The 26754-nt window shown below is 39.7% G+C and overlaps 1 protein-coding gene across 6 annotated transcripts in view; it reads left to right on the top strand.

The window, feature by feature from the left end:
* Positions 1 to 26754, top strand: part of ABCC8 (ATP binding cassette subfamily C member 8) — a 57650-nt gene that overhangs the window by 1843 nt on the left and 29053 nt on the right. For 2 of the 6 annotated variants that reach the window (XM_028732671.2, XM_028732653.2), the window contains exons 2-16: positions 907 to 1048; positions 3695 to 3816; positions 5657 to 5823; positions 6583 to 6825; positions 7349 to 7540; positions 9637 to 9801; positions 10419 to 10574; positions 13409 to 13543; positions 13969 to 14131; positions 18584 to 18624; positions 20195 to 20340; positions 21062 to 21167; positions 21765 to 21875; positions 23606 to 23681; positions 24401 to 24506. In XM_028732671.2, coding sequence (XP_028588504.2) covers positions 907 to 1048; positions 3695 to 3816; positions 5657 to 5823; positions 6583 to 6825; positions 7349 to 7540; positions 9637 to 9801; positions 10419 to 10574; positions 13409 to 13543; positions 13969 to 14131; positions 18584 to 18624; positions 20195 to 20340; positions 21062 to 21167; positions 21765 to 21875; positions 23606 to 23681; positions 24401 to 24506 — 2071 coding nt within the window. Of the gene's footprint in view, positions 1 to 906; positions 1049 to 3694; positions 3817 to 5656; positions 5824 to 6582; positions 6826 to 7348; positions 7541 to 9636; positions 9802 to 10418; positions 10575 to 13408; positions 13544 to 13968; positions 14132 to 18583; positions 18625 to 20194; positions 20341 to 21061; positions 21168 to 21764; positions 21876 to 23605; positions 23682 to 24400; positions 24507 to 26754 lie in introns of those variants that run through there. The other 4 variants (XM_028732663.2, XM_077930954.1, XM_077930956.1 and 1 more) reach the window with 4 other exon arrangements.

Here is a 26754-nt window from a genome sequence, read left to right as displayed (position 1 = left end):
TGTGGGTGTTATATTTGTGAGTAGTGTACCAGTAAGGTTCCCCCACACTTCCTTCCCATTCTGAAAATACCCTTCCTGCCTAGACAGAAGCACAAACAAAATATTAGTTTCACCTAGGCAGTATGACTGGCTTTCCATGAAAAAATACACAATGCACTCTATATAATTGAACACAAGAAAGTCATTTGTACTGCACAAATGCTGTAATCCCAAACCCACTGACTAGAAAGTAAGTCTCACTGAAGTGAATGAGACATTTTTTTATGGGGGGGGGGGAGAGGGAGAAGGATATTTAGTTATATCTCACCATTCTTCTTAGGAGTTTAAGGGGACATACATTTTCCTCACACAATTTTATCATCACACCCAGCATGTGAGATGGGTTAGGCTGAGAGATAGTAACTGGCCTAGGGTTAGGCAGCGAATTTCATAACATAATGGTGATTTGAAGCATGGGTCTCCCAGATCCTAGTCCACTGCATTAAACATCAACATGCAAATCATTGCTAGAATGAATCTGGGGTGTGTTTACACTAATAGTGTGGAAAGCCCCTTCTTACTCACTTAAGTGGAACTAGCGCCTAGTGTTCAGTTTCTCAATCATATATACATTGATGTTCCAACTATAGAGCAAATTCAGAGTTCTTGCTTTGATTTAGTTTTTAACTAGATTACAAGAGTCTAAATATAAAGGATATTCGATCCCATTTGTATCTTATTTTAGACCCTTAATACAATTATGATGTTTTAAACAAATGTTTTGTTTCTAACTTTGTTTCCATTTCATGTTTAAAAGCAAAAGATCTATTTCCAGTTCAGAATGGACAGGGCCATGCATTTTTTTATTCACTTTTTTCTGCACAAAACTCTCAGGATAATTGTGATTATTTGCTTTCTTACATTTAGGATGGGGAAGTCAAAGCTCCAAAGTTCATATCCACCACAGTACTTGGCTTCATTTTCCTGGTCACAATTTACGCTGGATTTTGACTTTTATTCTTTTGTTTGTGCTGGTATGTGAAATAGCTGAGGGTATAGTGTCCGATGGGTAAGTACATAATTGGATTTATTTTTTTCATTTTCACAATACTTTCCCATTTTTAACGCAGTTGTATGCAACTTGCTATACACAAGTTTGTTTACTGCCAACTCTGCTTGTTAGAAATGTAATCTGTGTTGGAGGCGATTAACCTACTGACTTGTGTCAGATATTCCAAAGACCTCGCCAAGAATGTGTGTGTACAAATACACATACACTCTAAATTATCTTTAGCTAGCCAGTTCATTCTGTCTGTTTGCCAACTCTTTTGTGAAAATTTGCTGCATCCTCTATGGATGAAAAAGATCATAGGAATCCAGAGTCAGAGACAAGATGAGACCCTTCATTGCACTGTTCTGTCAAGCAGAGCAGCTGAAAGGGAGCCCCAAACTTATAAAAATTACATCAAATCCCCTTAAAAAAACAAAAACTCAACATGATACATTGTGCATTGGGAGATTCAGATAATTTTAGCCAATAGCACTATCATGACATACTTTAAATTATGTGAAATGTTGCTAAAATTACTAGAAATGCCAGTTGATTTTGTTTTGCTGCTTAAACAAACCTGGAGTAGCAGCGATTTCAAACATTTATTTGGATCCTAAGTTGCTCCTCCATTCACATTTGTGGGAATGCTATTTTGAACGTTCCCCCTGGAGCAAAAGGCTGCAGACTGCTGTAGAGGTCTGCAAAGGGAAGGGGGAGAAGCTCCATTAGATGAATGTTAAGTTGGATCCATTCACAGAAATAAAGTTCGTATCAGAGCCAATGTCTGTTTTTATCCGAAGTTCTTGTCCTGTACTTAAGAAATGCTAGCACATACTTGCATCTGAAGAGCAATCAGCAGTACAGAAAGTAACTCAGTGGATTTAAAAGGGGATTACAACAGCTTCTTGAAGCCCAAACAGTTTATCTTTTTAACAGTCTGCTTGGCAGCAGAAGGTTATGTTAGGCTTTGGCACCCAGCCAGTCCTTGAGATAACATCACATAATAAACATTTCTGTTGCTCATATCTTCCTGACTAATTTCTGCATAGTATATTCACAGCTTTAGCAGTCAAACTGTTAAATTTTCAATATTCCTCTGGGCTCTTTTGGGCCTCTGGTGGTGTTTACAATCAATATAAGGGAGTTTAAATGGTGGCAGGTTTAGAACAGAGCTTGAAGAAATCCAAGCAAATCCTTGGGAAAACCTTTCTCATCTACATATATCTGCTTAAATGAAAGATAGCATTTCTGCCTTTAAAACTTGTCTATTCTTTTACACACTATGAACCCACTGCATAGAATTTTATAGCCTTTCTATTCAATTCTAGTGAAAAGCTGGCTTCCTCACTGTACCTGGACTCGTACCTTTGTCAGACACCCCCCCCTTTCAATTTAAGAATACATTGTGCCAAGCTGACACTGCTCTGGGGAGTACTGACATCAGAAAAGCTCATGGTATTTCTGAGAATCCCCAAACGCATTTGGTCCACCATTTTAAATTTTTATTAATTAATACTGGACTACACAGACCCTTGATCTGATCTAGCAAGGCAGTTGCTACATAATCAAAGGTCTACACAATCTGACTTTATGACAATTGTATCTTGCTTAATACAATTTTCTGCCCAGCTGGATAATCAAACTGAAAATGGAGCTTTCTGCACAGAGTGCTTATGACACATTTGAATTATTTTATGATTGTGTTTGTTTGTTTGTTTGTTTGTTTGTTTGTTTGTTTATGTTTGCTTATGTGTGTCAAGGGGAGGGAGAAAAAGAGGTGGGAAGCCCCTTAAATCAGTGTTGTTGTATAACATATTTCAAATAAAGCTATAAAACTATTTCTGTTCTAAGTGCAATCATATTCTCATTTAAACAAATTTACTATGAACGGAAATAAAATCTTCATGTGCACTGATTTACTTTTTGGTCAGTAATTAGTTCTTTAAGGCTGCAATGATATACCCATTCCCTCGACGGGACTTACTTCTGAGGAGACATGTATAGGATTGTGCTGCCATTCAGTTTGGGGCTCATCCAGCATGGGTCCAAGTGTTTGTTTGTTTTTGCTATCCCGTGCTTTCTAGACACATGTCTGAGGGGTTTTGCCCTTCCCGCTAATGTTTTCCTCAAGAGAACCCACTCTTTAGCAAAAAAAGAAAAAAGAAAAAGGAGCAAACGTCAATCCAGAGAAAACCGGATTGATGTTTGCTCTGATGAAGCAATAAAGATCAGGTTTCCCAGGGGAAAGTGGCAGGACAAGGGCAAGTGTGGCTGAACCCTAACTGAAAATTAAAGTGATGCGTGGAAATTTTCCTTTCTTCTCTGTCCTCATATGAATCATGAACATAATAAATTCCCTGTTGATTGAAAAAGAAAGATGGGAAAGCTAACATTGTTGCATGTATTTTTTTGGGGGGGGGCACGCACTGGGCTTCAGCCTTGTATCTTAGGAGTGGGAACTCTTTATGTGTGTATTTGCACACGTACACACACACACACACACACACACACACATACCACCTGGAGTGACTGAACTGTACATGCATTCCTATGTGTGTTATCAGAATCTCTGTTCAAATAACTTTGGGTCTTCTTGTAGGCTTCAGAGCAAACATGGTACTCTCCATCAGGGTACTTCTGATTAATGTGTTTTGTTATACTTAGGGATTCAGAATCTCGTCATTTGCACCTGTACATGCCACCTGGAATGGCGTTCTTAGCAGCCATCACATCAATTGTTTACTATCACAACATTGAAACATCAAATTTTCCAAAGTTATTAATAGGTATGTACCCACAATACAGAAAAATATGAATAAGTTATGAGGAGAAAGTCTGTTAGGTCTTGCTGGAGGTTCAATTCAGTGCCCCCCAAACTGAAATTTTATTGTCTAACTAAAGCTTACTAGTACTGTTCTCCTCTGTTTCCCACTAACAAAGCTGATTTCAAGTATTGGTATTTTTGATGAAATGAACCCCCCCCCCCCATTTATTATTTAATAAGAACATGGACATAGCCAGGATTTATGTTAAGGGGGCAGAACCTCAGTTAGTATTTTCATTGATTTACTTGATTTGGGAGGGGGCAACTGTCCCTCCCTGCCCCCTCCCCTTTGGCTGTGCTCATGGTTAAGAATTATGTCCCACCTCATATTCCAGAATATCTATTTGTTGTAAACACCAATGCTTTAAGGCCACATGGCTGTTATCACCATACACATACTGCTTTGATATTTTTCTTGACAATCATAAATTGAATTTTTAAAAAATAGCCCCACAGAATTGATGTTCCTGGAATTGTTGGCAAATAGTGTCTTTGTTTGTACTGTTGATGCATGTAGCTTCCTTGGGAATAGTTATGGGAGTCATTTCATCCCTTGACAGGAAATTTGTGTCATATGTGAATGGTTCCACAGTTGTTTGGACCATATGTTTCTCTGAGAAAATGGAAAATGACCATTTTTTCCTGTCTAATCTCATGAGACTGAATGTCAGAAAACCAGCACTTCCTATGTGTATTTATTTAACTATTTGAACAACTCAATACTTAGTCTTATCTGCTGAACAAGAAGCTGTGCTTTCTTTGGAACGTTGAAGTTAAAATATCTAAATAAAAGATAGATCACTTTGTTCTTCTATAGCATTGATATCTAAGAATATGGTGAAGAACTTCAGCTCTGCAGTAAAATGAAGCCCTCCAGGTCTTTCTCTCTGGCTCCTATAACTCTCCCCAGATCACGCTCTCTCTCCACAGTCCACTGTTCCCCACTAGCACTGCTTCATGTAGGGTTTTTTGCCTGGCTCTGTCCTGCCCCACACTCAAATGAAGAGCTTGAACTCGCAATTCTAATTCTGCCATAGGCTTGGGTTTTTAGATCTGATTGGCACATACAGCAAGCTACTAGCTGCCTGTAGTTCCTGTGAACAGCAGAACAGCCTGTGCTTGGGCGTGTGTAGCAGTCACAAGGATGTTAAATAAGACTGCTGATTAATTATTTTACAATGAATATACTGAAGACTGATACATCAAACTCACTTGTCATTCCTCCCCAAGGTGATTGCCCCCATGTGGCAAGCCTTTCAATACACCCACTAAACCTTTTCTTTTCAGGTTCTGGTGCCATTGCAAAAATTCCCTGCTCTACAGGGCAAATTACAGTACAGCACATTTGCTGTGTGAGGCAGAAGTCACCTGGAGCTATTTAAAAACATGTTCTTGTTAATGGGGCTTGGAAAGAGAATGAGAATATTTACAAGGGAATATTTACAGGGAAGCTTGTGTAGGAGTTAGTCGGAATTTCTTTCTCTCAAACACACACGCACACAATATATATATATATATATGAGAGAAAGTTTCACCAAGTACATTCGGCATACTCAACTGAAACTGTACAAAGCAGGTACAAATCAATGCCAGAGACAGTTATTGTAGCCATGCCTGAGAATTACTTATCTTTGTGTGGTTGTAAGCTTAGTCAAAACTTCAGAATTTCCAACATTATAGAAATCTAATTTGCTAAACACTTACATATTCAGGACAGATCCCTTGAACAATCTTGTAATTTTATTTGCCTTCTTTAACTTTGTAGTGCTGTACTGACCATTGCATTATTCTTCTTTCAACAGCCTTGCTAGTCTACTGGACTTTAGCTTTTATAACCAAAACCATCAAATTTGTAAAGTTTTGTGATAATAATATTGGACCTCTCCAGCTTCGATTCTGCCTCACAGGATTCTTAGTAGTTCTTTATGGAATGTTGCTTCTTGTAGAAATTAATGTCATCAGGGTAAGGGTAAGTTGCATTTCCTGATAATTTAGGTGGTTAAAAGCAAAGTTGTTAATGTTGTCCATTAGTATCTGAAGAAGTGTGCATGCACACGAAAGCTCATACCAAGAACTAACTTAGTTGGTCTTTAAGGTGCTACTGGAAGGAATTTTTTTTTGCATCTTGAACGTACTAGTATTTCTGAAGTCCCATGAATATAGGTTTCCATATACATTTTCTTAGAAGGAGGTGGAATATTAGAATGACATCCAGTCAGTCCCAATTTAGTCATGTTCTTTTTCATGCCTCCTGGTGAAAATAAATTTGGCCATATACAGCTTTGTAAGCCAACATGCTAGTTATAATTAAGCTCAAGTAATTGACAAACTACTTTGACATTGTTCCTTTCCCCTTCCTCTGCCATCTCCTTGAGCATCAGGAGCACCAAGTTATAGTATGCAGCACTACTAAGATGTAATTGCAATTTGAATGTGTTTAATGTTGCTGGATCCTGTCCATGATGGCCTTTAATTCTGACTCCCTGGATAAAATATTGCTTAAGAAATATGTTCTGTCCAGAAACACAGCAGTGTCCTACCAAATCTATACTGTACTGCTTGTCAAGCATTGAGATACTGGAAGGTGAGGAATCAATTGAAAATACATGCCTTAAAATCCATGGCAGCCTGGTCCTCCTGGACAGAGGACAATACATATTACAGTATCCTGTTATTCATGCCCCCTCTCTCCATTAACTTGCCTAAGATTCTTTTTGTCTTTGTTTAGAGATACGTTTTCTTCAAAACGCCCAAGGAAGTTAAGCCTCCTGAGGACCTTCAGGATCTTGGAGTCAGATTCTTGCAACCTTTTGTGAATTTGTTGTCCAAAGGAACATACTGGTGGATGAATGCATTCATTAAAACAGCTCACAAGAAACCAATAGACTTGAAAGCCATAGGAAAGCTGCCTATTGCCATGAGAGCTTTGACAAATTACATGCGCCTGAATGAGGCCTTTGAATCTCCAAAGGTATGAATAGAAAAGGATTACCCACCACTGTGTTTCTGGCTTTAAACATGACAAATGCAGGCAGAAGAGCTCCATGCATGCCATGGAATGCTCATGCCTACAGTCCAGTAGAAAACTGTCTCACTTCTCTTAAACACCTATCAAAATGAATAAGGATTTGAAATTTGGCCCACGGTGTTCTCAAACTGTTTGGTGTCTAAAATCCTTTTATGTAAGAATTTTTTTTACTAGTATTTGTTTATTTGGCTCAGCTTTAAATGCACTGTTGTAACAGCACAATTATTCCATTAGTGCATATTTGCTTGTGTTTTTTATTCTCCCCACTTTTCCTTTTGTGCCATGCCTTTTAGGTGGTAGACCCGTGTGCAGTGCTAAGTAAATTTTAGGTACTTTAAAAATTAATGATAAATTGATAAGTCAAATGAGAGGCTTATGAAAATGATTTGTGAATGTCACTTATCACTTTGGAATATTACATTATTCCCGTTAAAAGCAATTTTTCTTTAAATTATATATATGACAGAATAAAAACACTCCAAATCCACAAGGATCTAAGTCTATCTGGCGTGCCCTTTGTAATGCCTTCGGAAGACCACTGGTCCTAAGCAGCACTTTCCGTATTCTGGCAGATCTGCTTGGATTTGCTGGCCCACTGTGTATCTCTGGAATTGTTCACCATGTTGGAAAAAGCAGCAACAACACCTTCCACCCCAAGGTACTATTTTTGTATTGTTATTATTTAACATCTATATTAGCCTTCTCTTAACATAGCATTGTCAAGCTCACTTCCTTACACAGTTGGCCAAAGGTGAATGTGGCACTTAAGCCAAAAAAAGGGTAGCCATAAACAATACAGTACCGTGTTAACCCCATGCTTTTGTGGGCCCAAGTGTTAAAGTTAAACACATGACTAACTTGAGCAAGGAAGGTTTACATGGATTAGTACCTCAAATTCTATACTGAAGAGGCTGAAGAATGGAAAGGAAGTTGCTCTAAACAGTATCTTTTTAAGTAGCAGTAACAAAAAAGCAGATTTCACTATGACAAAGAATTGATCTAACAGAATTGTCTATTTCACCATCTTGAATAATTTCCCACAAATCATAAAGGATTATGTGTCCTTTATTCCCCAACATGAAACACCTTGGTTTTGAACATATCTTTCCCCAATTTGATGAGATTATGTGCAATTTGGATTATCAGTTTATCTGGTCAGATTCTATAAACAAGGTGCAGCCCCCTATGGGCACAAGAATTACACATGACAAGATTTCCATGGGGCTCAATAGAGCTGTGTACACCTTTGTTCTCTTGCGCAAGTATACGGCTTCATGAAGGATGTTGGGTCATTGTGGGGATTGTTTGGTTCCCTTATTGCTATCTAGCTCTTGCTTTCTTCCTCTCTGGATTAAGATATTGAAGGTTCCCAAGGTGGATGCTGAGGGAGGAGGAAGGGAAACAGAGCACTGCTGAGCACTGTGGAAACCTCTTTCTAATACAGGCACAGGACTGAGTATATACATTCCAAAGAATTCTCTCATTTTCCAATAGCTAGTGAAACAAAGTCACCTTGGAGAACTTGGTCTTCTTGAATATCTACTTCTCAAGGTTATTCTTGATAAGAGTATTGTAACACAAAACTAATACCACATCACATGCAGTCTCCTTAGCATCTCTCAAGGGCAACTACTTAAGTCTTGACAAGTAAACCTCACATGCTAAGCTTCTGTCACTGCCGTTCTCTCATTGTGTTTAACATTGCTTTTCTGCTGAGGAACCAGCAAGTGATCATGTTATATTGCAAATCATCTATGAAGATCAAATGATCAAAAGAGCTGCTACATTTTTAACTGGCATGACAGGCTTAATTTTGAGAATATCTAAATTTCTTGCCTCCAGATTTAAAGCTTATGTTTTATGCTTCTGAAAGATACCACGTATCTTGTTAAGAAAAGCAAGTAGAAATATATCTTTGATAGGTTGTCTGGCTAAGCCTGTGTTCAGGTTGCAAAGTTGCATAGTTCTGGATAGGCCAATGGAGACTTCAGAGCTCCACTGAGTATTTACAGTACTGTGTTCTATAATGACTATTTATCACATGATGCCTTGCTGGATACATGTAGGGAGGGAGATATACTTTAAATTTTATTCTCCGTACTGCCCTGGAGACAGATGGTTCAAGGACTAGGAATGCCAAGAAGATCTCATTGCTATGATCAGATAGTCACCTTCTCAACACTCACATTTTGACTTTACTAAGGTGGCAACCCAGTATGGACAGTCCTTGGCTGGGGACTCATGTCAGGAGCTTCCAGAGGTTCTGATCTGGTGTAGGTCCCATATATGGTGAGCTATCAGACTGGAGGTTGCAACTCCTATAGCCAGAGCTCCTATCCACACCAGCAAGCATGGCCAGTGGTCAAGGATGGTGGGGATTGTAGTCCAAGAGCATCTGGAGAACCACCTAGGTCCTGGACTCCACCCACCCGGGCTGACCATTGAATCCTCCTGGACAGGAAAGAATACGAGGGCTTCTGGACATCATTATCTTTCTGAGCTTTGAATGAATGAATGAGCTTTGGTTGTTCTCCAACACTGACCTGCCATTTGGTCTTCACTCTTGACTTTCTCTTTGGTTCTTCCTAGCATTGTCTCTCATTTCAATAAAAGGATTGTCTGAATCGCTGGAATATTTTATTCGAGTCATTGTTGCAGTTTCAAATGTTTGAGAACTCTATTTATATAAAGAATTATACAAAAGCAAAATTAATTCTGAATTGCCTTCTTCTCTTCCCCTCCCCCCCCCAACAGAACAAAATACTTGGTGATTACTTCATTTCATCCCAAGAATTCCTGGCCAACGCTTATGTATTGGCAGTCCTCCTTTTCTTTGCCCTTCTGTTGCAGAGAACTTTTCTCCAAGCATCGTACTATGTTGCCATTGAAACAGGAATTAACCTAAGAGGAGCAATACAGGTATTTCAGATAATCCAGAAACTTTTACCTAATGAGCTATACAATCACTTCTTAACTTTTTGAGTAAAGGAGCATGTTTCTAACAAACTCCACCAATCAAAAGAAAAATTAAGAAAGAAAAGCTTAAACAAGCTTGGGTAAAAAAAAATACATTTTTTGGAAAAAATAATAAAGCATATGGACAGTATCCGATTTGTGCATAAAATAGAACCATGCTTCAATTTAAACGTCATATAATCTATATCCCATAAAATCACCTTATCTCCAGGTATGCCAGGATTCTCCTGACATGCCAGGATGTTCGGTTTATTTTGCTTTGTTCTATAGTCTCCTGGTTATGTGACAATCTTTCATATCCTTGCTTTCTCCTACAGAAGCCTGCAGCTGTCTTATGGGTCCTCTGTGATTGATAGATGACATCTGACTTAATAAACATAGCTTGTGTTCCTATACTGTAAAAATAAAACACCATTAACACCCTATATTTCAAATAAGCAATCATTCTTTATTTGTAAGCTTAAAAGCCACTTATTCTATCACATGAAACATGTGTACACCAGGTCAAAAACAGTGGGAAATGGTTTATAAATTCTTAAATAAAAAATTTCTCATTCTAGACTAAAATTTACAATAAGATTATGCGGCTGTCAACTTCCAACATGTCCATGGGGGAAATGACTTCAGGTCAGATCTGTAACCTGGTTGCTATAGATACAAACCAGCTGATGTGGTTTTTCTTCTTGTGCCCTAACCTTTGGGCTATGCCAGTGCAGGTAAGGAAATTAAAGTCCATATAACTTTAGTCCATGTAAATGTGTGTGAGTTATTACAGGGAATCAGTATGTGACACAACAGAGTACTTGTGTAGGATATAGAGACTGGGATATAGAGACACATGATATTCAAAATATTGTTGCTGGGGAAATGCACGTCTATTTAAAAAATTAGTTGTTATTGAAAATAACCTGAGGGGAAAACAAAGCTGTGGCTCCTTGTCATCAAGTTGCAGAGTAATAATAATAGTAACAGTAACAGTAACAGTAACAGTAATAAGCCCTTGTACTGAGCTGAAGCAGAATTGCCTCTGCCTGGCTAAGGTGGCCTTCCACCAAAAGGGTGGGTGAAAGTGCCACCAGCAGGATCACCTCCAGCAGCAGCCAGCAGAAAGCCACCAAATGGGGCCTTCTAAAGGAAGAATGGGTAAGGGGTTGAGCCCGACTTGGAGCCATTGGCTCCTGAGCCAGTTTGGCTGCCATCACATGAGAGCATTGGGCCCAGTCATGGCTCACGGATTGTCCTACCTCTGCTCTTCTTGCCCAACCACCACTGATGGCAGGACTGCAGATATGGCAGTGGCCACAGTGTTCTGAAAAGCATCACCACTCAGTAGTTGGGGTTTGGATTGCCCTTTTAGTCTGAAAGAGGTAAACTATATCCAGTGACTCAATTAAGAGTAAGCACTGTCAGACAAGACACATGCCCATTTCCAATTTGCTCCCTCAAATTCTAACTACTGCTAGCATGAGCAATTTACTGTCCTGTCCTGGGGCAGAGTAGAAACTTTCCTACTACAGCCTACCATTTCCAAGTGACCAGTATAATAAGTGCAGCCAATTGTAAAATAGAAACCATGACAGCAGAATCATTCAGGACTATCTTTTCTGCCTTCCCTGATGTTGCAGTGCTTATATGTTCAGTTAGTTTCAGGGTTTATAGACCCAGGAGACAATTTCCAGTGCACTTTTGATTGGCTTAGAAGAAAACAATTCTGTGTAGAATTCTTAGAGTCCTTTGCAAAATATGCATTTTAAAACATAGTAAAACAGAGTAATGTCTGGTTTTTTTAATTACATAGCTTACTTTTCATTTAAAAGCACAAGATGCTTACTACTTCCTGCAATTATCATCTGTTCTCATTAAATGCTCAAGATAATAAAACTTGCTTCATTCACAGGATAATACAATTGTGGTAAAAAGGTTTCTTTGTGAATATTAGTTATTACAGAATCCTTATTAAAACCAGTTAAATGATTTCAGACTTTATTTGAAGGGGATTCTGTAATTCATTACACAGCTTTTTCACAAAGTTATTATGCTTTGGTGATATTTAAATTGCTTACATACTACTTTGCAGACAGCGTCTGAGCTGCCTTTTGGACAATGAATAATTTTCATCAAGTTGCTAATGGTCTTTTCATATTCAGTTACCGTATTTGAAGCCGTGCAATGGGTGGGAAGGAGTAATCAGAGAACCCATATAGGAGTTCCTATATGCTTCCTAGAAGACACAAATAGGGATGGAGGTGGGGAGGCAGCTGGGTTAACACTATAATCACATAAACATGCCCAGTGTGGGCCGCTTACATCAGCACATGAAATGGGCAGTCCTACTCAGTGTGCCATGTTGACTTCAACAGCGCCAACCTATATCACCCTATTGCATCTCCCACTGGTAAAAATATGGTGGCTACCTTAACCCTTGGGTGTCAATAAGTGGCAGCTGCCTATTTTTATTCATTGCATCTGCTACCTCACCAACTTCTACATTTCAACTATTAATGTCGTTCCAGCTCCTAAACGATCAAAATCCTGAAGTGAGTGTTCTAGTTTTTGAACGTTCTTTTGGAAACTGAACGTCCAACTGGGCTTCCACAGCTTCCGATCGGCTGCAGGAGCTTCCTGCAGCCAATCAGAAGCTGAGCTTTGGTTTCCGAACATTTAGGAAGTCGAATGGACTTCCAAAACGGATTCCGTTCAACTTCCAAGGTACAATTGTACATGTATATGGACATACAATAGGACAGGTGTCAACTTGGGACAGTTAAAATCTGAACTTCTTGTGGTTTTTGAGAACATGCAATCTAAAAATGCTTTTGTCTTTGGAGAATACAGTCAGGCCATTTGTCCAGCTAGTTCAGTATTGTCTACCCTGACTAGCAGATGCTCTCCAGAGTTTGAGACAGATGCTTCTCCCAGTCCCACCTGGAGATGCTGGGGACTGAATCTGGAATGTTCGGCATGCAAGGCAGATGCTCTACCGCTGAGCCAGACTACATGCTCTTAAGCATGCTTTTAAACAAATGTTTGCCGCTTTTGTTTTGAAGGGAAGGTGGCTGTGCAGGGAGGAATAGTTTAGCTTCCCACTCACTATTCAGAAGCAAGCCGGATCTCTCAGCCTCGGGGTTCCATTTGAATGATAGATTGTTTTTGTTACTCCTATCCTAATGGGTGGCTGAATTAATGAAATCAGGAGATGCTGCCTGCTACTACTGATATCTAGAGCAAATTTTAGATTTTAAAATCAATATCATTTGCTTCAGGGAATTTCAAACTATTTTTCTAAACATTTCCACAACCTATAAAATATTGTATATTGAGTGAATCATTTTGATTTTTAACAGTAGTTCACCCCCCAAAAGTGCTGTTTGTAGTAATGTCTCAATGAAGATTTGAAGTTTATGAGACTTTTGAGTCAGATTTGGGACTAATGGATTGCTAAAATTCTATCCCTTAATACAGATTACCTAATAGCACCCGACTCCTGGTCATTCTTTACTTTGTATTGGTTGGGAAATAGAGTGTCCCTTCTTCTTTTTTGTTATCCCAGATTATTGTAGGAGTCATTCTACTCTACTACCTGCTTGGAATCAGTGCCCTAATTGGAGCTGCAGTGATCATAGTGCTTGCACCTGTTCAGTACTTTGTAGCCACAAAACTTTCACAAGCTCAAAGAAGCACATTGGTAAGTCTTTTCAGGTGTGTCCTTTTAGGTTATAGGTATATATCCATGCAGATACACTATTGTAGGAACAATATGCTTTGCGCAATATCAACACAGAAAATTCTGCTTCAAGTTAAGTTGCGTCAACATTATTCCAGTCATCTTGTAAGCTTTGGCTGAAAGGCAGCATAAAAATCTTTGAAATTAAATACACATAAATACTTCCATGTGCAAGGATAACCTCCCATCCAGAGAGATCAAAGTGAAACTGAAGAGCAAGTAATGGGTTTTACTGGAAAACAGGACACACAAGTTCTATATTGTGTATAGCATGCAAGAACATCTGTAGTCAATTTGTATTAGCATAGTGTGTATCCTTAGATAACACAGTATGCTGCAGTGTTGCAATAATCCTCCTTAAATTAATGTTTGTGTCAATGGTTCAGGAATATTCCAATGAGAGGCTTAAGAAAACAAATGAAATGCTTCGAGGCATAAAACTCCTTAAGCTCTACGCCTGGGAACACATATTTCACAGCAGTGTGGAGGAAACCCGGCAAAAAGAAATGACTAGCCTCAGAGCTTTTGCTCTCTATACCTCCATATCAAGTAAGTATATTGCTTGACTTTGTCCCAGGATCAGTTTTTGTCTCAGCATAACTATGAGTGTACTTGCCATTTAAAGGTGCTGCAGGTTTTAGAGTCTATTTCCAGTTCTAATATACCAGCAGAACTGCCAGTAGCACAAATACATTTTATTGTGTTTGGAAAAGGTTTATGCAATCCATTTAAGTATTGAACCTCCTGGCAACTGAATGCAGGAACTAGAGTTTGCGTTTATCTATACTTACCCTTCCTCCACTCTCTCCAGGCACAGTTCCTGAATTAAAAGTCCGTGTCCAAGCACCATATATATACCCTAGCCTCTGACTTTCCTATGCCTTTTGCAGTATAGTTAATACTTTCTGAGCAGTTGAGGTCAAAGAAGGGAAAAAAATCCATGTAGCTGACTCCCATGAGAAAAGGATAGTTGGTAAAGGTTCCTGGAATGTACTGCCCTTACATGTCTCTGCTTTTTGAAAAGCATTGCTTTAAAGTTTCAAGATATTGAAGTAGTACAAGTGTCATAAATTTATGACACTAAATCTTGATTCAAAATACTAATGGGGTTATTATTTTGTGGGATTGGTTTTAATGAAGGCAGTATAGAAATGTTTGTAAGATATAACATGGGGCCATCATGAAAAATTAAAGATTTCACATATTGTATTATTTCTACCTCATTCTTTAAATGTCACAATTATGTGTCTGGACTCAGCTACATTAGTTTTTTTAAAAGCATTTTAAATGTGTTATAACACTGTGACACCAGATGGTGCTGTAGACTTCTGTCTTTCGCCAACATGATTTCCCATTATGAGGTTTTAAACGCATTTTCCTGAAACCTTTTTTTGGATGTGTCTAGATCCAGCCTCTGTGCCTTAGAACATGGGTGTATCTGAGACAGAAATGGTTGCCACAAATAGTATAGAGCTGCTCACTATGGCCTTGATGATTAAAGTCCTTTTCAGTTGATCCACTCAGTGCTAGGGCTCATCCAGACTTCCTTTTGTGCTGCGTTTCTAGGCACATGCCCAGGCTTTAAAGCTCCAGGGTTTGGTTTGGTTTGGTTTGGTTGTCCTAGTCCTTTCCCCAGGAAAACCCATGTTTTAATGCTGAATCAGAGCAAAGGGCAATCCCGTTTTCTATGGATTGCCATTGGCTCCAATTCAGTGGTAAAATGCCAGTTGTCCGGGGAAACTGCCAGGACAAAACAAAAAACTGCTTGGACACAGAATTTTAAAGCTCAGACATGTGCCTAGAAAGTCTGGTGCAAAAGGAGGTCTGGATGAGCCCCCAGTGAATATGTTTGGCTGTGAACAGAAGCACAGCAGTAGGCCATGCCCTTTGACATATGCATCTTCCTTTTAAGGTAGGAACAGAGGCCACCCTCATGTAAACTGTATGTGCATATGGTTCTCACCATGTTTGGGGCCTGATCACAGCCTTAAGTTATGAATAAAAATTATACAGTGGTACCTTGGTTTCCGAACGGCTTAGTTGTCAAACAAATCGGCTTCCGAACACCGCAAACCCAGAAGTAAATGTTCTGGTTCGTAAGCGTTTTTCGGAAGTTGAACGTCTGACACGGTTTCCACAGTTTCTGCTTGAGTGCAGGAAATTCCTGCAGCCAATCAGAAGACACGCCTTGGTATTCGAATGGTTTCAGGACTCGAATGGATTAAGTTCGAGAACCAAGGTACCACTGTACTCATATGGCAGGTTTGAGCATGAAGTCACTGGCCTCATTATCTTTGAGCTATAAGCACATTTCCTCCAGCCTTAGTCCAGCAGCAACTCACTTAGGTGGAACCTACACACATATAAAAACCATTATGAGAGTGCTTTTTTAAAAACATATTGAATTTTCCATAATGCTCACCATTGCCATCCAGTGTCACATTGTATATTGCACTTAAAACACACACAAAATGTTTTAGCTGCAGCTTAGTTGTAGCTTTAGTTTAGTCGGTATCTGAAGAAGTGTGCATGCACACGAAAGCTCATACCAAGAACAAACTTAGTTGGTCTCTAAGGTGCTACTGGACAACTTTTTTATTTTTATATATATTTTTAGTTGCAGCTGTATAGCTGAGTCACTAGTCAGTGTCACTTGCTAATTTAAATCAGGACTGTCACTGAAGGAAAAACTGGTTTTATACCAGTTCAGAATTTGATACTGTAAGGGAGACAGAAATAGTTGTTTTCCCCCACTTAAAAGGGTATAAATAGAGTGATAGACATAAATTGTGTTTCATTTACAATCCATAATTTATAGTGGTTTTGCATTTGTGTTTTGCATTTGCCAGTGAAACCAAGTCTGGAAGAATCTCAAGTTCTTAAAGAAATAATGTGAAAACGAGGAGACAAACATTTAATAGTACAGTAATTGATTTGCATTTCCTGGCAAGCCTCTGAGGGCCAATTTAAATGCCTGCGGCTGGTGGCTGAAACTCTCTTCCCTGATGCAATATCTAAATGTCTGCCCACATATGCCTGTCCTGAAAAGTATATGCATGCCAGGAAGAGCTTCCTTTGGAACCATGCTACCATGTAAATACACACCCAACAAGAATTTGGACCAGTTCACACAAGGGCACATAAAGTTTACTCTTACCATATAGATTGCCCCAAACCATACACAATAAATAATGTTTAAATGACAGTACAAATTAAGCAATTATTCAGAGCCCCCAACCTTACCATCCACATGGGCATATGGTGCCAGCTTTCAATATGAGTGCTTGGCAGCTCTGAACTGATGGCAAGCTGATCTGAGAGGCTGACACCATGCTCTGATTTATGTGCAGTTAGTCCTATATGCATGTCTATTCAGATGTTCAATGGGCTTATTTCCAAGTAAATGTGAACAGTGATGTGGAAACTCCAATTTTATGGATGGTGATCATGTAAAACAATACATAATCAAATCAAAGGACATTGAGATTCATGTTTATATTATTATTGAAGACTGAAGGATTGTATTGCTGATGATGATCTCTCATTCTGCACAATCTGCAGCTAATTTCACTCAGTTTTGAAACATTTCCTGTTTATATTTAGCTGCTGCAACAAGATTACAGAATGAACCAAGAAGTCAAACAAAACGCCAGAAATGCATTCTGTTGTTGAGACACATTGAGTAATTAGACGTGGTTACTGCTTGCTCAAATTAGTAAGAAGTATGGGCAATGCTTATGAAGGAATAATTAGTCACACTACAGGAGATAATTTTTGTTAATGACAAATTTAAAAGTGAACCCAAGGCAAAAAAAGCATGTGTTCCATTCCCCAGCCATCTGGGGATAATAACCTCTAAACGCTACAGTGATTTGACTAGGCACAGCGGGAAAGCCATTGTGTTCTGGGTACACAGAAGGTCAGGTCAATGTTTCCAGGAAATGACTACTTTTTATTTTATTGCCATTATTCATTTGTATTATTACATGCCACCCACAATCTCTGCTGAGTGGTAGCAAAATTCCAGGAGGTACCAGGCACTCGCCCTGTGTTGAGTTTCCATTGTGGAATCAACGCACTGTGGAGCTAATGTCTGGTTTAGTTTACACATGTTTACAGTAACTTTAACAGGGTGGTTTGACTTCAGCCCCCGAGGTGCACTCCATTGTCTCTTGAGGCAGATGGATGCCAGCAAAAACACCTGGAACCTTCAGTGGAGGGGGTGCAGAGCACTACATCCCAGGAGTGTCCCTCATTGCTTCTCTCATAGCTTCAGTGAGCTTGGATCCAAAGTTATGGCCCCCAGCCTCCTCCCTATTTCCTCCTTCTTGTTCCTATAAAACCTTGCCAAAAAAACCCCATCTGTGTAAAGCAGGGGTACCCAAACTTTTTTCAAAGAGGGCCAGATTTGATGGTGAAGTGAACATGCGTGAGGGCCGACCAAAGTTGTTGAGCCTCTTTTAGGATTGAAGTTGCTGAGCTTTTTTTTAAAAAAAAAAAAATTACCCCCGGATTAAGTTGACCAGATTAGGCCCCCGAAACAGACTTTGGACATGCCTGGTGTAAAGGGACAACTTTTTCTGTGTGGCATCACACCCACATTGCCCTGGCAACCTCTGCCTTGTTTACCTGCAGGGTTTTTTGTCTTGTAGATGGATTAATTGCAGGGCCATCATCTCCCTTTGTCCCTCTGTCTGACAGAAAAACAAGCTCAGCTTTTCAGCTCTGATTAAACCCCAGCATCCAAGAATCTAGGAGGGGGGGACCTGACACCCAGGGATCTGGGGGATCCCCCACTAACTCAAAACACTATAATGACAGTTCCAGTATATCCTAACTAAAAGGGCAGCATCCAAACAAGACAGGATGAAACCTAGGCAGATAAAAAGAAAAAGAAAACCAGAAAGAACTGTTATAGATACAAAAGTGAAATACATGTAGAGATGTATGAAGCCTAAGTATATTGAAATAATCGGTAAAATATATTTGTTTTACTTGCAGTTTTCATGAATGCAGCAATACCTATTGCAGCTGTTCTTATAGTAAGTATTTTACTGTTAAAAATGTAGATATATTTTAACATTTAGAGAAGAGTGTAGCTACAAAGCCCTCTGTCGGTTACAAATGCATTATTCCTTCTCTAGATCATTTTAAATTACACTCTACTAATAAAATATTAACTTTATGTACTGCTATCTTGTCCTTCAACAGATGCATTTGAAAACTGAAATAGATGTGACACAAAATGATGTTTAATTACAGAAAGCATGAAGAGTTAAATCACAATGGAGAGCAATTTGTTATTTGGGAACTCTCTCTCTCTCTCTCTGTGTGTGTGTGTGTGTGTGTGTGTGTGTGTGTGTGTGTGTGTGTAAAGTGTTGTACCTTATCTTAATTTACATATGAATAGATTTTTCTTGAATGTCTGTAATATCACTTTACTGATATTTAGATCTTACTGCTGTTTAGATCTTCGGTGGCCTGTTTAGATCTTAAATATGGACATCACTCCAATGATACATTTTGCAGCATGTATCACTGTTCTCTCAGCAGCATCCTGTGCTTGTATATTTAAGTCTAGAATGTCCTGTCCTCTTACCATGTAAGCTGACAGAGTGATGATGGCTGAGTACACACAGACCAGTTACCACATTATTTCAAAAGCTCTAGATTACAGACATTCCCAACCTTCGGCCCTCCAGATGTTTTGGACTACAATTCCCATCATCCCTGACCACTGGTCCAAAACATCTGGAGGGCTGCAGGTAGGGGATGCCTCCTCTAGAAAGTAATCTCCATACAAGATGTGTTGTTATCTCCCCTGTAATTGATTCTATTCTACAACACACAGGCCATACAGAACCTAAGAAATGGATTCAGGTCATTCCCACTGACACTTTCCTTTAGATGGCACCATTTTGATGCATGCAGGAGCCAATCCAGTAAGGGAATCCAATTGGAGACTTTTGTTACCATGCATAGATTGTACTAGGGCAACCACAAACATCCTTCGATATTACTCTTGTCTAAGTTCTGCTCCTCCTGCCAACCTAGCAGGTCAAAAGCACGTCAAAGTGCAAGTAGATAAATAGTTACCGCTCCGGCGGGAAGGTAAATGGCGTTTCCGTGTGCTGCTCTGGTTTCGCCAGAAGTGGCTTAGTCATGCTGGCCACATGACCCGGAAGCTGTACGCCGGCTCCCTCAGCCAATAAATCAAGATGAGCGGCGCAACCCCAGAGTCGGCCACAACTGGACCTAATGGTCAGGGGTCCCTTTATCTTTACCTTTAAGTTCTGCTCCAAGATGCATCTTTGAGAATAACTTTATACTGCTCTGGACTTTCAGATGGACATAATGCTATTTCTTCAATATGCATTCTTTTCTTCTTTATTTGTTTTTATAATGGGGAAAGCTCTTATATAATTGTTGTATTTATAGCTGATAGTTAAATGTATATTAAGTCTGCCTGACAGATTTTGCAGTGCTTAGTTGCATAATGTCTCCTCCTGATCATTAGGGCTTTTGAAGTGCAGCTAAATATTTTCACTGCATTTGTACCTTTAATATAAGAGGTGGCTGAAATAATTTGTTTTGCTGTCTTTTCTTTTAAAGACATTTGTGGTCCATGCCCACCTGTTTGAAAATGCTGACTTTTCTCCCTCGGTGGCCTTTGCTTCACTCTCCCTCTTTCACATCCTTGTCACACCACTGTTCCTGCTCTCCAGTGTGGTTAGATCCACAGTCAAAGCTCTTGTAAGGTAGGGTTTCTGGAGTGCCTCTGTCTTACATATGAAGCTTCTTGCTGCATTGTTTAAGAGCTTGTGGTATCCGTCCAATGCTTTTGCACTCTAATTAGACACATTGATTTTCAAGGCCATCCCATAGTAAGTTTCCCCACCCCATATGCAGCCACTGTAGCCACTATGTTCTTGCATTCCTAGCTCATGCAATAAATTATACGGAATTATATGCTTTCAGGTGCAGGGGGGGGATCAATGTGAGGACACCTTTGACAAAAGTAGTATCACCACAAGATGATGATGATGATGATGATGATGATGTAAAGTTTAAGGCATTAGACCTTGATCCCACCGATTGTACTTACAATTTTATTACAGCTTTGTGCACAGTTATAGGATTTCTTCTGAGAATAATATCTATACAGTAGAACCTTGGTTCTTGAACTTAATCCATCCTGGAAGTCCATTCGAGTCCTGGAACATTCGAAAACCAAGGTGCGGCTTCTGATTGGCACAAGCGGCCCAGAAACAATAGCTGACAGCCGCATTGGACATTTGGCGTTCGAAAACCGGAACACTTCCGCGTTTTCACATTTTGGGAGCCAATTTGTTCATCAACTAAGGTGTTCGAGAACCAAGGTTCCACTGTACCGTGGGAATTCTGAAATGCAGACTGTCACTGTAACTGGCACAATGTATAAGTATTTCTCAATTTACTACCTTTCCCCTCTTTTCGAAGCGTTCAAAAGTTAAGTGAATTTCTCTCAAGTGAAGAAATAGGGGAGGAACATGACAAATGTGCAGAGCCAAGATGCAAGGACAACCACAGCAAATACCAGGCAGTTGTAAGTGCTAATACTGGATTGCGTGCCAAATGTTTACCTCCTGTTCTTTAATCCTTGTGAACCACCCCAATAACTTTGTCAGTTCCCTTGTAATTAATTAATAGCTACGTTGGCAAAATCTTAAAAGCTAGCTAAGAACTATACGATGACTATTTTTGTTTAAAGCCAGCAGTGGATAGAGTGGGGGCGGGGGGACACTGACTATCATAATCAAGTGGGGAGGAGAAAGCCCATCCATACCAGAAATGGTTAAGAGGTAGCAGTAGAGGCTGAAGGCGACCCAACCAGTCCCATGCAAATGTACAATTTGTTACTGGCTTCCAGGGCCTAGTGTAGGCAATGGTTGCTGTCTGTAGGGTCGGCTAGCCAGGCAGTCACTGCACAGTTGCACAATGCTGATTGACACACAAACCTGTCTCCTCTGCTTCTTACCCACCATTTCTAGGAGGGGTTTGGTGTATCTTTGCCCCTTAGTCCCTCCCCAGTCATGATTAATGATTGCACCAGAAAACCAAGGCATTGTCCACTCTTGCTTAAGATTCTTTCACAGTCCTGTCACCACTCACCATGTATTTCTGTCTTCCTGATCTTGCACAGCCCCTCAAAGTTGTTAACCGTAAGAGACCTGCCAGAGAGGACTGGAACAATTACAGCTCTCCTTTAAGAAGACCTGTTAGCACCACAGAAGCAGATGATTATTGTGTAAAGGTGGTAATAAGGTCACTCTTTCTAATAATGTTGTTACTAATAAGCTCAGAGGTCTAGAGCCTGGAAAACCCACATTTGCATTTAGAAAGCAAAACAAAACATGACTGCCGAGGAGTAAGTTCTCATTGAAAGATTGTGGTATTTATCTGCCTCTTGAAGATAGAAATAAAAATAGTTTGGTAGCATGGTTATCAGTTTGTGAAATGGATCTTCTTGAAACACTCTAATTTAGCCCAGCTTTCAATATGTTTTTGGGCATAATTTGTGTCAGGTCTCAAACTAGTATCTGCTTTTGATGCTAGAGCTTGACACTGGAAAATATTGTGTGAGAGTGGATAATAGTGTCTCTGAGCTAGTACGCAGTCTGCATTTCTATTGACATTGCCTTCACACATCAAAAGCTAGAGTGAAAGGCTTCTAGTCCAGAGGGTAGTGTTTTCAGGCAGACACTTTTTTTAGAAGCATCTCCTCCTCCAACTGTATGATTCCTCACTTACTAACCTTCACTCCTATGTCCTATTGTTCTCCCTTAACAATGCCTTCTTTGCATCATATATGAATGACAAGGGCAGAAGTGGTTTTTCTGTAGCTCAGGAATTCCTTCTCCCAGCAACTTGTGAGGGCAGTTCTCCTCAGAAAGCTTTACCCAAATTGAAACTGAGTTATTGTGTATACGTTTATGACTATTTTAGTTGTGTGGTTTATATTTAATTAAGCTATATATTCTGATTAAGTTGAGCATTTTTTTAAACCTGTGCATGTTTACTCAGAAGAATGGGAAATATCTTCATGTGCACATTAGAGCTTTCATCCTCAACACATTTATTAGGGAGCGAGTGCCACTGAAACTTACTTCTGAGTAAACAGGCTCTGTGACCAGCTCTGAAGGAAATTATAAAACTCAAAAGGAAGAATTGTGGGGTTTTGTGTTTGCTTTGTATAAGCCACAAGAGGTAAATTAAGATTTTTCATTTAAAAAAAAATAATGGTAAGGCAGTTTGCATTTGATGCCCCAACAATACTGTGCTGATGCAACATACATGTATGGTATATCTATCTCCATGGAGTTGCCAGTATCTGGTTATGGTGAGACCAGAGAGACTCCTGCCTGGGAACTGTTGCAGTTACTATGCCCAACTGAAGTAATCTCAGTTTTCTGTCTCCTATGAAAGTTTGGAGTTTGATTAGGGTCTGATGAACAAGGACACCATGTTTCCCTGGCACAGGAGAAGGAGTTGTACCAGACCAGTTGGTTTGTGGTTTGCACACTAAAGAACAAAAAGATATCATTAGCTTGGAAATGATCTGGTTGAATGCATGTGGGGTGTTACCAAGTTGTAGTTTTAAGGTTTAAAATTTCCAGTTATTGTTTCTTTTACATCTATTTTTTATTGCTAGCCATCTTGGATGCACATTTGCCCAGAAAAGTGGTCTAATATATATATATATATATAATAAAAATACTTAACTTAACAATTCTCAAACTAGCCAAACAAGAATGCCCATTTTAAGATAGTCCACATACCACAGAATCTCTTAAAATAATACTCAGATGAAAGCATAGAAAATCAAATTGGTCAAAAAAAGGGTAAGCAAGAAATTAGATAGATCAAAGTGGGGTGGGGCTAAACTGTCTTATTGGAAAACTACAAATAATTTTTAAAGAAAATGTCTGAGTGAGATTTTGCAATGGCATGGATTATTTATCTTTTTTGCTATTGTTGCCATAGGTCACAAATGGATTTTTCACTTGGACACCTGAAGGCTCTCCAACATTGTCCAGCATTGATATTCGAATCCCTCAAGGTACTAACCCACTCATTATATTCCCCCCCCAATAATTTTTATTGGTTTTTACATATATTTTCTTTGCATAACATCATCACAACCTTTTCCCAAAAATAAAACATTTGGCTCCATGAGCCTGTGACTTCCTTCTTCCCCGATTAATGGTTTTCAAACTTAATCTCTATACATTGAATTTTCCTGTATTTCTTATTCCTGTTAAATCTTATCCTTATATATTTCCTTACTTAACTACAATAAGTAATAAATTTATCCTTACAAAGCTTCCTATAACCCTACTAGCGATGTTAATTGTTTACAGTTGTCTTTCAAATATAACATAAATTTACTCCAGTCTTTCTGGAAAACCTGGTCCTGCTGGTTCCAGGTTTTTCCCATCAGTTTCACCAATTCTGCATAGTCTATTAATTTCATCTGCCACTCTTCTTTTTATTATAACAAACTTTTTTGCAATAACTCTGATCCAGCAAGGGAAATCTGCATGCAGAAATATGCTCCTGTGCAGGAATCAGATACCAATGTGCATTCATATCTGCATCAGCGCTCCACAGTGTGGGTGAGGGATATGCCTTTCCAAACCCAGCTTTGCAATATCACCTAGTGCACCTGTGTGAATGTATTATTGAATGTTTACTTGTTGAGCGCAACTGTTTCTGGATCAGGGCTCACTATCTGTAGTAAATTTAAACTTCAAATAAAATTATTTTTTGTTACTGCAGGTCAATTAACAATGATTGTGGGACAGGTGGGCTGTGGTAAGTCATCCCTCTTGCTAGGGATACTTGGGGAGATGCAGAAGGTATCTGGGAATGTAATCTGGAACAGGTAATTTTATTCATACTTTAAGTTATTGTGTAGTTTATGCAAGGGATACAGACTTAACTTCAAAGCTATGTTCTTGGTGCATGTGAATTAAATCACTGTTTTGGTGAAGACCAAACCATGCTTATACTGTATATTTTACATTGTGGTTAAGAACAGGCATAGGCAAACTTGGCCCTCCAGATGTTTTGGGACTACAACTCCCATCATCCCTGACCACTGGTCCTGTTAGCTAGGGATGATGGGTGTTGTAGTCCCAAAACACCTGGAGGGGCCGAGTTTGCCTATGCCTGGTTAAGAACATCAGTTTTCCTTACTTACCTCTTCCACGTATATGCAACTGCAAACAGCCCCTAATTCTAAACATATATATTTGTAAGTAAACCCTACTGATTTCAGCCAAAGCACAAGAATACCGCTTTAAGAGCCTGGGGAATTGCCGTATACAGAAACTACATATAAAGAAAGCAGAACTGTTGGCTTGAAATTATATTTACTATGCCTGTGCTGGTATGTTCTATGCAGAATCAACACTATCTTAAATCATTAAATCAGTGTGGGTCTATTAATAATTGCCTCACAATTAATATTCTCTTTGTCAGTACTTTTGTTAAAACATTCAGTTAATTTGAAAGAAAACACGCTATAGAATCCAGCAGTTCACGTTGCAGTTTGTTTTCTCAGCTACATCTCCATTCTAGTGACCAAATGATATATCCTTATCATGTTCCTTTTGATGACAGTTTGCAATAAATATAAATTTTATTATATAGATTTTGACAGTGTCTCTAAAATCATGTATGCATGAAACATACCACTGTTATAATTTGTTCCTATCCACTGTGTAGCTATGGCTATCATTAAGTTATACAATGGTAAAAAGGTAAAGGTACCCCTGCCCGTACGGGCCAGTCTTGCCAGACTCTGGGGTTGTGCGCCCATCTCACTCAAGAGGCCGGGGGCCAGCACTGTCCGGAGACACTTCCGGGTCACGTGGCCAGCGTGACATCGCTGCTTTGGCGAGCCAGAGCCGCACACGGAAACGCCGTTTACCTTCCCGCTAGAAAGCGGTCCCTATTTATCTACTTGCACCCAGAGGTGCTTTCGTACTGCTAGGTTGGCAGGCGCTGGGACCGAGCAACGGTAGCATCAATGGTAGCATCTTTCTAATACCTGTGTATGTCCTTCCCAAATCAGCAAGTGTAATTTATATAATTTGTACATCCCAATGGCTTTTTATTAGCTTTCCCCCCATTTTCAGTGAAAATCAGCAGAGTGGGTTGGTTGTTCCACCTAGTGGTCAAAAGGCAAGCTGCAACCTTTTGAGAGGCAGGCATCCAGTTCTGCTCCTGCCTTTGGTTGAAGTGCAGCCAGTCGCCATTGCTCTCACTAATGGAGTAAAACTAAATTATTGATCATATTTATATGCAAATGCTAATTATTAAATGCTATTAAGCAATTACTCTCTGAGGAGGAGGAGTTACAAAATGGAAAAGCATGCTTCTCAACATTAGTTGAAATAAATTTACAAAAGAGAAATCCTGTAACAGCAGGCATTAGGGAGATGACTTAACAGTATGGGTTCTTTGTGGTTAAAAAGGTAAAGGTACCCCTGCCCGTACGGGCCAGTCTTGCCAGACTCTAGGGTTGTGCGCCCATCTCACTCAAGAGGCCGGGGGCCAGCGCTGTCCGGAGACACTTCCGGGTCACGTGGCCAGTGTGACATCGTTGCTCTGGCGAGCCAGAGCCGCACACGGAAACGCCGTTTACCTTCCCGCTAGTAAGCGGTCCCTATTTATCTACTTGCACTTTGACATGCTTTCGAACTGCTAGGTTGGCAGGCGCTGGGACCGAACAACGGGAGTGCACCCCGCCGCGGGGATTCGAACCGCCGACCTTTCGATCGGCAAGCCCTAGGCGCTGAGGCTTTTACCCACAGCGCCACCCGCGTCCCTGTGGTTAGGGTCCTATTAAAAAATATATGGTACCTACATCATTCTTCACCATGGAACCATAATTTCAATATACAGTATGCTGTTCTGGCATACTTAAATGTAGGTATTAGCAACCTAATTTCTCCATATGATGTCCATTGGTTGGAACCCGCACTAATAACTTTTAGACAAATCCTACTTTCAGCATAGCATTTGCATTCTCACTTTGCTGTATCACAATATATATCAAGCCCACCAAGAATTGGCATAACTCAGCAACGTAAACTTTTAGGATTCATGAGGGTTCCTTCATGTTC

Source organism: Podarcis muralis, chromosome 1 (assembly GCF_964188315.1).
Source record: "Podarcis muralis chromosome 1, rPodMur119.hap1.1, whole genome shotgun sequence".
In the NCBI taxonomy this organism is placed as follows: Eukaryota; Metazoa; Chordata; class Lepidosauria; order Squamata; family Lacertidae; genus Podarcis; species Podarcis muralis.
Note: the sequence above shows the minus strand (reverse complement) of the source record. Positions and strands in the feature narration are given on the sequence as shown.